The following is a 13,584-nucleotide window of genomic DNA, read 5'->3' as shown; positions in this document are numbered from 1 at the left end:
GTATCAATGGATAAGAAACAAACACTGCCGGATCTTGTGACTCAGGCTCAGAGGCTGAAACCAACCACCAATTAAAGCTTTTAGCAAGGGCTCTATCACTGGATTGACACCTGAATGGCACAGATGAGAAATGTCTTTTCACAGGTCATCTGTCCTGGATGATGTCAAAAACATCTCTTATGAAATGGGACTGTCTGCCATGCTGTGCCAATGCACGACTCAGCGAGGCAGATGCCAGGAACATCAATCAGCGCAACAGAGAAGCCGCTGCAGTGTTCATGCCATCAACCTGGTGACGTAACCAGCATGCTCTATATTGTTAAGAGGTAACAGTTTGGCATGAGGATGTGTGAGTTCAAGTGATTAGATGCAAACAAAAAGAGAGATGACTATTTCTGAGAGCTTGGAATGTTCTTGGAATGGGAAATGATTGTGAATTTTTTTGGGGAAAAATACTGGAGCAATCTGCTTTCTTGGCAATGTGCTGTGGAGCAATTTGAAAGCACTGAAGTACTTTCCATATTTTCTAATCACTCAAATCCAGAACTGATTATGGCTCTCTGCATTCTCCCAGATTCATGCCATTGGAGCACTCCACGTCTTTCAGGGAGAGGCTTCACCTTGAAAGGAGGTGCCTGGATTTAGATGGCACATCTTGCTACAGCAGGAACAAACACTTTAATTGCTTTACAGCCCGACAAGGGCCAGGTGATTCAGAAAATTACGGATGGCCTGCCCCTGAGATAACCCAGATTCACCCTCTCTTATCTCACTGAAACGAAGCATAACCTTCCCACCTGTTTTTGATAGAAAAACAAAAACAAGCCCTAACAGAAACTGAACTCCCTCAGACAAAAACCACATAAATTTAGATTGTTGAGACCTATGGGCAAGGTCACACACACACAACACACCCCACACACAGTTGTATATATACAGATCATCTCTGGAATGAACCCCAAGAAAGAACTGGGGGACTGGAGAAAACTGGGAGTTTGCTGGAGGAGGAAGACTTATTTTTTTCATCATAGCCTTTCCCCCCCCTCCACAAATTTTATGTATTTATTTTTGGCTGTGCTGGGTCTTCGTTGCTGTGTGGGCTTTTCTCTAGTTGTGGCGAGCGGGGGCTGCTCTGTAGTTACAGCGAGCAGGCTTCCCGTTGTGGTGGCTTCTCTTGTGGCGCACGGGCTCCAGGGCTCAGGCTCAGCAGCTGTAGTGCGCGGGCTTAGTTGCCCAATGGCATGTGGGATCTTTCTGAACCAGGGATTGAACCTGTGTCTTCTGCATTAGCAGGTGAATTCTTTACCACTGAGCCACCAGGCAAGTCTCACCATGGCCTTTTGAATTTTTTTAATTAAAACATTCATATGCTGTATTATTTTTCAATGTAATGAAACAGTAATTCCAAACCTGTATGGTACTTACAATCTGCTAGGCAATGTGTTAAATGCTTAATGAATATTCACCTCCTTTAGTCCTTATAACAACCTTATGATGTAGACATTATTATATACCATCCTGATTTTTACAGATGAGGAAATTGAGGTGCAGAGAGGTTAAGTAACTTATCCAAGGTCACACAGCTAGTAAATGCAGAACTAGGATTTGGATCCAGAGAGTCTGGCTCTGGAGTCTGTCCTCAATTACTATATAACATGCCTTGTCAGAAATAAGTATACTCAGTTGCTTGCTCATAATCGAGTTGGGGCAGGTAAGATAGTTCATTTCTTCTCTCACCTGCTCTTCTGGGTAATGGTGGGGAAGATGGTAGCTCAAAACAACCAAGATTCAACCTTAAACCCATGGGGCTTTAGAAAGCTTTGTAACTGTGTGACTATCAGGGCATGACTATGGCCAGGTGGCTTAATCGTTCTAAGCATTAGCAGCTACTATGTACCAGGTAGCTTGTTAGACCTTGAGGACAACTGGTAAATAAATAGAATCCCTGTTCTCTAGAAATTTACTGTGTCCTGGGGGAGACAGGTAGTAAACAAATAATCCTACAACTTGTAAAGTGGGCAATAAAGAAAAACTAAAGGATGCACCGAGAGATGACAACTGGTGCCCTCATTTATGCTGAATGGTCAGGAGGTGTCATTTACACAAACTGCTGAAGATTGGGCAAAAATAAAGCAGGGGAAAGTGGAAGAAAATGGGAGAAGGAAAAGTATTTTGGGTGGAGGGAACAGTCTAAGCAAAGACTCTGAGGCAGGAAAGAAGTATCTATTTTAGGACAGAAGGCATCTGTCTAGCTAACACAAAGTAAGCCAAAGTGAGTTTGGAGAATGAGACAGATGGTGTAGACCATGGCAAGTATTTCACCATTTTCGTATAAGCCATGGGAAGCCACTGCAGGTTAGTAGGAGTGACATGATTTGATTTACTTTTTAAGAAGGTTACTTGGGCTGCTAGGTGGAAAATATGCAAAGAAAGAGGCAATGGAGGGGGTGGAAGATCAGCTGCTGCTGCTGCTGCTGCTAAGTCGTTTCAGTCGTGTCCGACTCTGTGCGACCCCATAGACGGCAACCCACCAGGCTCCCCCGTCCCTGGGATTCTCCAGGCAAGAACACTGGAGTGGGTTGCCATTTCCTTCTCCAATGCATGAAAGTGAAAAGTGAAAGTGAAGTCGCTCAGTCGTGTCCGACCCTCAGCGATCCCATGGACTGCAGCCCTCTAGGCTCCTCCATCCGTGGGATTTTCGAGGCAAGAGTACTGGAGTGGGGTGCCATTGCCTTCTCTGGAAGATCAGCTAGGAAGCCGTAAAGATGGCTTGGAATGAAGAGCTCACAGAGAGAGAAGGAGATACACTTGAGATCTATTTTGGTGGTACTCTACTTTATGAAATTAAAATATTAATGTTAGCTGTGAAGTTATTAGAAAGCATAGATTCACAGGTGTGAAAATACTTTGCCAATTATAAAATTACTAGACTGAGGTAACTATTATTGGAGATGAAGGAATGAGATGTGAGAGAGGCTCTAAGTTACCCAAAGTCACACAGCTTCTTCGTGGCCGGGAGGAGGTTGCCCTGGGATCCCCTCACTCACTGAGATCATTTCTCTGGGGGTGACCCTGAGCAGTGGAGGGGAAAGAAGGCTAGTGACCAGGGCTAATTTCCTTGTCACAGGGACCTCTGGTAAAGAGAGTAATGATATTTCAGATGTTCCTGGCAAACGACTGCCCCTGAGTAAACAGAACCCAGGATCGATGAAGGAAGGCTCCTTGGAAAACATCACATCAGCTATGCAGCTCTCTGGGCCAGAAGGTGGAAATGTGTTATAACTGCAGTGCTCCACAGTGAGAGTGAGCCTGTAATACTCACTTATTATTCTGGGTGCAGGTTCAGTGAGGGGAAACAGGACCTAGGGAGCCTCTCTCAACATCCCAGGTTTTCTTGACTTCATCTAGACCCTTGAAATTACTTAGCTAAGCTTTACATTGGTAAAGAGCTCTGATTTGTGTGATATGATTTATTAATCTCATCCCATGTGTTCATTCACTGGCAGAGACCTGTTTCCATGTCATTCGCCCCTGTGTAACATCAGGCTCAATTGTAAGGTCCAGGGATGAAGGTAGAACAGACGACTTAGCAATATACGAGCCCTTTGCTAGTGGCCTAACTCCTATATTTACCTGATGCATCAGATACCTACTTCTGTGAAAAAATAATTTGTTTTTAGCATACTTATGCAATTAAAAAAGCACAATGTATCTGGCTTCCTTGTGAGTATAACTGGAAGAACACAATACTAGACTGTTGGTGATGGTTTATATGATGACCCTACGAGGTGAACCAGGGTGGTTCTTCAACCTGATCCTAAGCAGTTATCTTAGAGAGTGCTCTTTAGGTGTTTAGAAGCTTACCCCCTCATCTTCCAATTGCCAAAGACTAGGTACAACATTAATGTTCTGCAGTGAACATCATTCCCCAAACTAATCCCAGCCTTGCTAAGTCATGGAGTTCTTGTCTCTCTCTCTTTTTTAAAGATATACAATTTATCAATTTATCCTGATATACAACTTCATTTTGAAACTGAGGAGGATGATGAAAGAGAACTGTCATGCTAGCTGGAAGGGAGAGAAAAAGCTCTTTTGTCTGCTCGGCCTGGTAACAAACTGTATTTATGCTGGAGGCATCAAAAGACAGAATCAGCAAACGGACCTCCGCTCCTGTTCCTGGTACAAGAACCTCTGATGGTGAACTGGGCGGGGATAGAAAAAGCGCACCGAAGGGCTGGGACTGCCTCTGGCAGAGATGACACACGAGGACATTAGCGGGTTTGTGATGGAAGCACAAACGTGTTTTATGAAGACAGGCCTTTTCCCAGCCTTTGCCTCGGCCCCAAACAAGTCCCCAAACCAAAGCCTGATGCTTACCTTCAGCGAGTGGGTCAAGGGTGTGTATCATGAGCTGGAAGATGCTGTTCCTCATGAGACTGTTGTGGAGGGAGGCGGAACTTCCGCCCCGCTGCAGACGCGGCTTCACCTGAGCAGAGAAACCAGACAAAGATGCTGTGAGTGCTCAGAAATGCAAGGCAAGCGCCTCACCTCGTCTGTCATAGCATCACACACAATCGAACCAAAGATGTTTGACGTACATTCCTTCAAAGTCTCCGGAAGGAATGGCGTTCTCACATCCTTTCCAACTAAAGGGATTAACTGCTATCCTTTCTTGAGAACTTAGTATATGCTCAATGTACTATATCCTTCACCTCCATTAGTTGATCTCATTCTCAAACTTAACTCTATGAATTAGGCATTCTTACTGTTTCCTTTATACAGATGAAGAAATTTAGTCTTAGAGAAGCAAAATGAGGTGTTTGGGTCATAAAGACAAAAAATGGAGGCTACAAGAATGGGTTGCAGGTCTGTTTCACTTAACATCTGTTCTCTGAAACAGTGGGTAGTCTCTAAAATGTTTGGATTGCATACCCTATCAGTAAAACTTTTGAGTGTGTATATGTGTATCTATCTATATGAATATGTACTCTATCCAGACACATACTAAAACAAGTGCATATATACCATAAAGCATTTACAAGAGTAGAAATTATGAAGACTAATACAGAAAGTTAACAACAGAGGTGCTAATATTTCCCCCTTGCTCCACAAAGGAACATCAGGCACACATATCAGGGTACCTCATTCCATGCGAGAACCACGGCTCTCATCCATGAAGCCCTACAGTCTGTGTTAAGTGAGATCTGAAGAGAGAGATCCTCCTATTATGTCTCCACAGAGAACCTCCCTGACTCCAAAGGGGCCTTTAGTTTATCGGGTTTTGCAGAATGTTTCATCACACTACACATCTACAAGGAGGTTTCCTGAGAAGAGTCCCACAAGAGACATTTGGAAAGTGCTACATCCTAGGCTAACTCACCTTTAGAGTAAGATACATTAAGTCTAACACTAAAGAAGTATGATTAACTTGGCTAACTTGGACAGTGTTTCCGAGCATTGCTCATTCATCCCTTATTTTGTAGAATGCTTATTAACAATGATCCACGTGTTTGGAGGCAAACATGAAACCCACAGTAAGCCTGAAGTATTGGTAAAATGTGATTATAAGATACATGGAGAAACCTCAATTTTTAAGGTGATTTTATTATACCTGATATTCTATTAGAAATAATATTTCCAATTCTACAGGGTTTGGGGAAAAATCCGAGGGGATGACTGGTATCTCAGAACCAGACCATGGTTCACAAAGGAAGAGCCTGGGTCTGTACCCCTCGCCCAGTACTGGATCTGGTATATCCTATGGACTCCCAATGCATGTCAGAAGTCTCTACTCTGAGCATCACAGGAGGAAGAATGTGGTCATATCTATCTTCATTACTAGTCCTCTCAGACTCAAAAATCTGGAACTTAAAAAAAAATGTGCTGTGTTATTTGATTCAGAAGATAAAGGCTTAGAAAATGTTAGGGGCAAGGTTAACAGATTTGAATAGAGTTGAAATGTAATCACTGATGACTGAGCATAAAAACTCTGAAGGTCACTTCCCTGCCGAGCTTCACAATACAAAATGTGATGTGTTAATTGGATAGGGACTGGAAAATGTGTTTGCTGTTGATAATATGTCATAATCACTGTTACTATGTTTCCTTATTTGGGGAAACCAAAGGAACTTGTCTATGGAAATGTTCCTTATCCTATGATTATATCTATGGAACTTAAAGCATTCTTCCAGACATTGTGTATATATTGAATGTATAGACTTCATGCAGCATTTCTTTTGATGGAACCAAAAGAAATTTTCAACCAAAAAAACCAGGTGCATGCAGATACATAAAGAAATAGATATCAAGCATTATATCCCTCACTGTCCCCAAATAGCGGCTCAACATCCCTTGGAATGGAATTTGAATATACCTCACTCTTTCAACTTTTTCATGCCAAGTGAAAGAGGGAACTCAAATTCTTTTGAAACCTAGTCCTAGAAATCATTTGTCACTGAATGTAAGAATTCAGTGGACACTAATACCAGGACAGAACATTCATACACCTGCAGACTAAACACTTTAAGGATTCCAAGGGAGAGGATGACTTGTTGAGCACAAGAGCCCCTCTTCCGCCCACCCCTCCCCACCCTGTCCACAGGCACAGGAACAGGTACAGACAAGGCCACTGCTTCCTACCGGTAGAGTCTGTTCATCCTTGTCCCTGGCTGTAGAGGACTGCACAAGAGGAAAAGGCAGAAACAAAAGACAAAGAAATAAATAAACAACAAGTCACATATAGGTTTTACACTTAAACACAAGCATCAGTATAGAGCAAGATTTGGTTCTTTCTGCTCCTGGGAAAGACTATGCCAACACAGGGAATTAAGAGTGTATGCTACATGCTAAGTGGCTTCAGTCATGTCCAATTCTTTGCGACCCTATGGACTCATCTGTTCATAGGGATTCTGCAACCTCTGTCAGAGGGTCCTCTGTCCTCTGGTCCTCTGTGCCAGGCTCCTCTGTCCATGGGATTCTCCAGGCAAGAATACTGGAGTGGGCTGCCATGCCCTTCTCTGGGGGATCTTCCTGACCCAGGGATCAAACCCACATCTCTTACATCTCCAGCACAGGTAGGTGGGTTCTTTATCACTGGTACCATGTGGTTATTTAGGTATATGGTACTTTCACTTGAAAGATCAAAGTTGAATGGCCAACCTAAATGCCCAGTGACAGAAGGAAGTTAAATTAGTTGTGATCTGGCCATCCAGCGGAATGTCATGTGGTCACTACAATGAATGAGTTAAGTGCACATCTGCTGACATGGAAGAATATCTAAGATATATCATTCCGTGAAAAAATTAAAACCCTTATTTACTATCTCATTTTACAAAAGAAAATAAATTAATAATACTTTAGCACATATAAAGAAAAAAGTTCTGCAAGAATCATTAGTGGTTATTCTTATTAGTGGTTAGTATCAAGGGCTGAGATTACACGGATGTGTCCTATTTCATGTCCTTCAGATGGAGTCAACATTCACCACCCCGAGTGTGGTACATCAAGTAAAGCCTGAAGACATGAGGCCAGTGAAGACTAAGATCATCACACGTGGAATCCAGATGACCCACCTTCTTTCCTGCCCCACCCCTTCAAGTTTTTCATTCTAAAAAAGGAAATATCTGTTGCTTTGAGAAAAGTTGACTAAAAGACAAGGGCCCAGGAGGGCCAGCCATCCATTGCATGCTCAGTCACTCAGTTGTGTCCAACTCTTTTGCGACCCCACAGACTGTAGCCCACTGGGCTCTTCTCTCCATAGGATTCTCCTGGCAAGAATACTGGAGTGGGTTGCCATTTCCTCCTCCAGGGGATCTTCCCAACCTAGAGATGGAACCTGTGTCTCCTGCATTGGCAGATAGATTCTTTACCACTGAGCCACCTGGGAAGCCTGGTTGGGGAGAATATAACTCAGACAAGGGCACTCTGGCACTCTTCTTCCAGGTCCCAACTGGAAGGCTTACCTTCCTATATGAAACGAAAACTCCTTTTTCAACAGAACCAGGCACAGTCCTACAATCTTTCCAAGAGCATGCAGGTACCCTGGGAACTTCCTCATGATCAGACCACTGTCTCTGTCACTTCCCCTCGACTATGGGTTCAAAGAGCAAGAAGAAACTGGAATCTTTCCCCCGTCTTGCCTCTAGTCCTCCCATTAATGTCTTTGCTGACCTGTCTTCAGGACTAATCACACGCAGCAGGAAGAGAAGATGCTGGTAGAACTACTTTAATAGCTTCATGGGCCCTGGGTTCTCTTTTTTTAGCCCTACCAAACATGTCACAGAAAGAACATTCAGATGCCCCCACACTCCACCTAAAATATACAATTTTTTTGGTGTAAAAAAAAAATGGGAAGGATAATTATAATTTTGCATTTCAAATTACTGGCTATGGGCAATTCATTGAATTTATGATAGGCATGCTGGAAATCTTGGAAAGTGACAAAACTGAACCTGTGATTTGGTTTCACATGTAAGTTTTAAGAAGACTAACAAAATACTTAATAAAGTTGATATTACACATTTTGTTGACATTCAATTAAATATTTAATAATTTCATAGATAATTTTTGGGTTTTAGAGTCGATATCAACATATGTTTTTTTTCTTCTGGTTCCAGACAGTTGTGCAGACCCTTGAAGAACCTGTAAGTTTCAGGCACAGACAGAAGTGGTTAGGTTGGAGGTAATTTCTGAGTACGCATCCCTAGTGGCTCAGTGGTAAAGAACCTGTCTGCCAATGCAGGAGACACAGGTTAGATCCCTGGGTTGGGAAGATTCCTCTGGAGAAGGAAATGGCAACCCACTCCAGTATTCTCTGTCCAGGAAATCCTGTGGACAGAGAAGCCTGGCGGGCTACAGTCCACGGGGTCACAAAAGAGTCACAACTGAGTGAGTAAACAACACTTTCTGAGTATACCTTATAGGCATGACTAAATTTGCCATAAGCTCCTAATACCAGGCTGTCTTGGTGACTTCTATAGAAACACTAATAAGAAAATATCCCTGATTCCCTAGTCCCAGGAACATGCCTGGGGAAGTGGAGTGGACATGAAACTGTCCTTTGATTTCTGTTTCTGCTCTGAAAGGCACCGCATGATCCCATTTCTCTCTGGCAGTCCTTTCATTTTCTCGTCTCCCACATCAGAGAGCTCAACAAATGGCCCCATATTCTACAGAACAATCCCCCAGGGAAATTATCCAGGGCAGCCGGCTCAGCCTTTGGACACACATGGAGATTAACTGTCAGAGCACGCCTTTTCAGTTAGCAAATTTACACCTTGTGGTTAAATGGGAGACAAATAATTATGAGCTGAGATTTGATACCCCAGCGATACTACAGAACATGAAGGAAGGGGATAGAACTGAGGAAAGAAATGGGTGGTCTTTATAAGAACAAAAATATCACCAGCAGAGAGAATAGATTCAAAAGACATATTTAAAAAAATATTTGAAGAAGGAAAAAAAAATCCAAACCTGTTTTTTGGTCTGAAAGGAAGAAAAAAAATACCTATTCCAATGACTTGCTTCTTCTCTCACAAGCAAGGAGGCTCATAAGACACAATAGATGGAAAGAAAGTGCTTTGTACATAGATTCTTTCAAGATAAAACAGTGCAGGGAAAGTTCTAAATCCTCTGCAAAATTTCCCACTGCCTGATGTCAGCACAAGTTGACATCATTAGTTTACTTTCAAGTGTAATTTGCAGACATGAATATACATCAGGTTGCAACATGTACATTTATATACAGACACATGGCAACTGAGGTCATTCAACAGCCTCCACTTTCCTTTTATGTAGCTTTGTTGTAAAAAAAGATGAGAAATGTGACATATGACGGTCATTGTTCATTTTCAGGGCTTCACCCACCTCTGCTCATAATTCCCAATGCTCACCTGACTTAGCCTCCATCTAATCATTCCTTGAAGCAGCCTCACAGTCCTGGAAATGTGCCTCTGATTATGTTAGAAATTCAATTTTAAACAGATTTTAATTACACTGGAGGTAACTAGTAAAGGACCAGAGAAACGATCCAAATGTATACATCCTGTAGTGTTTCTAAGCACTGGATTATTTAGCTAGTATCCAGGTTTTGGGTTGGGCTCAAAGTTGTGATTTTCTTTTCAGGGCTATTGAACATCTGGTTTATTCAAACTCACTGGATGTCACAGAAAAGACAACTTCTTCAAAAGAGGATCTATGTGATTTTAAGGATTAATTTTAGCATTCTGTTTTATAAATTTCCTTAATTTTAAACACACTTAAATATCATACATTTGGGCTACACTGATTTGAAAGCCCAATTCCTGGTGGTCTGTTCAAAGACTGTTGCCAGTTATAGGAAAGACTTGTTAAGCCAAATCCATAGTATTCCACAACAATTCTTGAGGAATACATCTTTTACTTAATAAAGTATCCTGTAATTCAATCCTTTATTTAATTTAAACTGACCCCTTTTCCCTAATTACTGCAAGTAAGTGAACAACTGAGATGATGCCATTACTATCTGTTCTTCCTGCTGGAAACCCAATTCTATGTGGCAATTTTGCTACCAGTTCAAAATGCGTTTTGAAAGTGCCATTCCTCCACCCCGATAATAAAACACATAGCTCATTTACAAAGCATTTTTAACTCTATAAATCATTCACAAATCCTTAAATCACCTTTCTTCCTTTGACCCTTGACAGCCACTGGTTAAAAATGATGCCCCTGGGACTTTCCTAGCGAGTCAGTGGTTATGATTCCACACTTCCACTGCAGTGGGCGAGGGTTGGGGAACTAAGATGATACGGCCAAAAAAAGATACCCTTAATTCAAAGTAAAGGTTTTTTTTTTCTTTTTATTTATTGAAGGATAATTGCTTTACAGAATTTTGTTTTCTGTCAACCCTCAACATGAATCAGCCATAGGTATACATATATCCCCTCCCTCTTGAACCTCCCTCCCATCACCCTCCCCATCCCACCCCTCTAGATTGATCAGAGCCCCTGTTTGAGTTTCCTGAGCCATTCAGAAAATTCCTGTTAGCTATATATTTTACATATGGTAATGTAAGTTTCCATGTTACTCTCTCCATACATCTCACCCTCTCCTCTCCTCTCCCCATGTCCATAAGTCTATTCTCTATGTCCGTTCCACCACTGCTGCCTTGTAAATAAATTCTTCAGTACCATTTTTCTAGATTCCATATATGTGCATTAGAATATGATATTTATCTTTCTCCTTCTGACTCACTTCACTGTGTATAATAGGTTCTAGGTTCATCCACCTCATCAGAACTGACTCAAATGCATTCCTTTTTATGGATTGAATAATATTTCATTGTGTATGAACCACAAGTTCATTTTTAAAAATTTTTTATTCTTTTTATTTTTTAAATTAATTTATTTTAATTGGAGGCTAATTACTTTACAATATTGTAGTGGTTTTTGCCATACATTGACAAGAATCAGCCATGAGTGTACATGTGTCCCCCATCCTGAACCCCCCTTCCACCTCCCTCCCCATCCCATCCCTTAGGGTCATCCCAGGGCACCGGCCCTGAGTGTCCTGTCTCATGCATCAAACCTGGACTGGTGATCTGTTTCACATATGGTAACATACATGTTTCAATACTGTTCTCTCAAATCATCCCACCCTCACCTTCTCTCACAGAGTCCAAAAGCCTGTTCTTTATATCTGTGTCTCTTTTGCTGTCTTGCGTATCATGTCTCATGCATCAAACCTGGACTGGTGATCTGTTTTTGATGTCTCATGCATCAAACCTGGACTGGTGATCTGTTTCACATATGGTAACATACATGTTTCAATGCTGTTCTCTCAAATCATCCCACCCTCGCCTTCTTCCACAGAGTCCAAAAGCCTGTTCTTTATATCTGTGTCTCTTTTGCTGTCTTGCGTATAAGGTCATCGTTACCATCTTTCTAAATTCCATATATATGCATTAGTATACTGTATTGGTGTTTTTCTTTCTGACTTACTTCACTCTGTATAATAGGCTCCAGTTTCGTCCACCTCATTAGAACTGATTCAAATGGATTCTTTTTAATAGCTGAGTAATATTCCATTGTGCGTATGTACCAAAGCTTTCTTATCCATTCATCTGCTGATGGACATCTACGTTGCTTCCATGTCCTGGTTATTATAAACAGTGCTGCGATGAACATTGGGGTACACGTGTGTCTTTCAATTCTGGTTTCCTTGATGTGTATGTCCAGCAGTGGGATTGCTGGGTCGTATGGCAGTTCTATTTCCAGTTTTTTAAGGAATCTTCACACTGTTTACCATAGTGGCTGTACTAGTTTGCATTCCCACCAACAGTGTAAGAGGGTTCCCTTTTCTCCACACCCTCTCCAGCATTTATTGTTTGTAGACTTTTTGATAGCAGCCATTCTGACTGGCATGAGATGGCACCTTATTGTGGTTTTGATTTGCATTTCTCTGATAATGAGTGATGTTGAGCATCTTTTCAAGTGTTTGTTAGCTATCTAGGTTGCTTCCATGTTCTAGCTATTGTAAATAGTGCTGCAGTGAACAATGGGATACATGTGTCTTTTTCAATTTTGGTTTCCTCAGGGTATATGCCTAGTGGGATTGCTGGGTCATATGGTGGTTTTATTCCTAGTTTTTTAAGGAATCTCCATACCTTCTTCCATAGTAGCTGTATCAATTTACATTCCCACCAGCAGTGCAAGAGTGTCCCCTTTTCTCCACACCCTTTCCAGCATTTATTGTTTGTAGACTTTTTGATGATGGCCATTCTGACTGGTGTGAAGTGATATCTCATCGTGGTTTTGATTTGCACTTCTCTAATAATGAGCAAAGTTGAGCATCTTTCACGTGTTTGTTAGCCATCTGTACGTCTTCTTCAGAGAAATGTCTGTTTAGGTCTTTTCCCCACTTTTTGATTGGGTTGTTTGTTCTTCTGGCATTGAGTTGTATGAGCTGCTTGTATATTTTGGAAATTAATCCTTTGTCAGTTATTTCATTTGCTATTACTTTCTCCTATTCTGAGGGTTGTCTTTTCACCTTGCTTATAGTTTCCTTTGATGTGCAAAAGCTTTTAAGTTTAATCATGTCCCACTTGTTTACTTTTGTCTTTATTTCCATTACTCTAGGAGGTGGGTCATAGAGGATCCTGCTTTGATTTATGTCATTGAGTGTTCTGCCTATGTTTTCCTCTAAGACTTTTATAGTTTCTGATATTATATTTAGGTCTTTAATCCATTTTGGGTTTATCTTTGTGCATGGTGTTAGGAAGTGTTCTAACGTCATTCTTTTACATGTAGCTGTCCAGTTTCCCAGCACCATTTATCGAAGAGGCTGTCTTTGCCCCATTGTATATTCTTGCCTCCTTTGTCAAAAATAAGGTACCCATAGGTGCATGGGTTTATTTCTGGGCTTTCTATCTTGGTCCCTTGGTCTGTATTTCTGTTTTTGTGTGAAGTGCAGTTTTGATGTGACTTTGTAGAGAGCCTTGCCCCACACACAGACCCCCATTACCACTTCACACACATAAACATCAGGTAAATACTCCAGAGTTTAGCTACATCATGAATACACAGCCCCTGTTTTACTCTGACTAGTAAT

The 13,584-nt window shown here is 41.6% G+C and overlaps 1 protein-coding gene across 1 annotated transcript in view; it reads right to left on the bottom strand.

Moving 5' to 3' along the window:
- The window catches only part of SLC24A2 (solute carrier family 24 member 2), a 287,857-nt gene that overhangs the window by 88,395 nt on the left and 185,878 nt on the right, over positions 1-13,584 (bottom strand). Inside the window, exons 3-4 of the mRNA XM_055577949.1 lie at positions 6,640-6,678; positions 4,378-4,486 (exon numbers count right to left, since the gene is read on the bottom strand). Of these exons, the coding sequence (XP_055433924.1) occupies positions 4,378-4,486; positions 6,640-6,678 (148 nt within the window). The remainder of the gene's footprint in view (positions 1-4,377; positions 4,487-6,639; positions 6,679-13,584) is intronic.

Source organism: Bubalus kerabau, chromosome 4, assembly GCF_029407905.1.
Source record: "Bubalus kerabau isolate K-KA32 ecotype Philippines breed swamp buffalo chromosome 4, PCC_UOA_SB_1v2, whole genome shotgun sequence".
NCBI classification, from domain to species: domain Eukaryota; kingdom Metazoa; phylum Chordata; class Mammalia; order Artiodactyla; family Bovidae; genus Bubalus; species Bubalus kerabau.
This window is presented reverse-complemented; position numbering and strand designations above follow the sequence as displayed.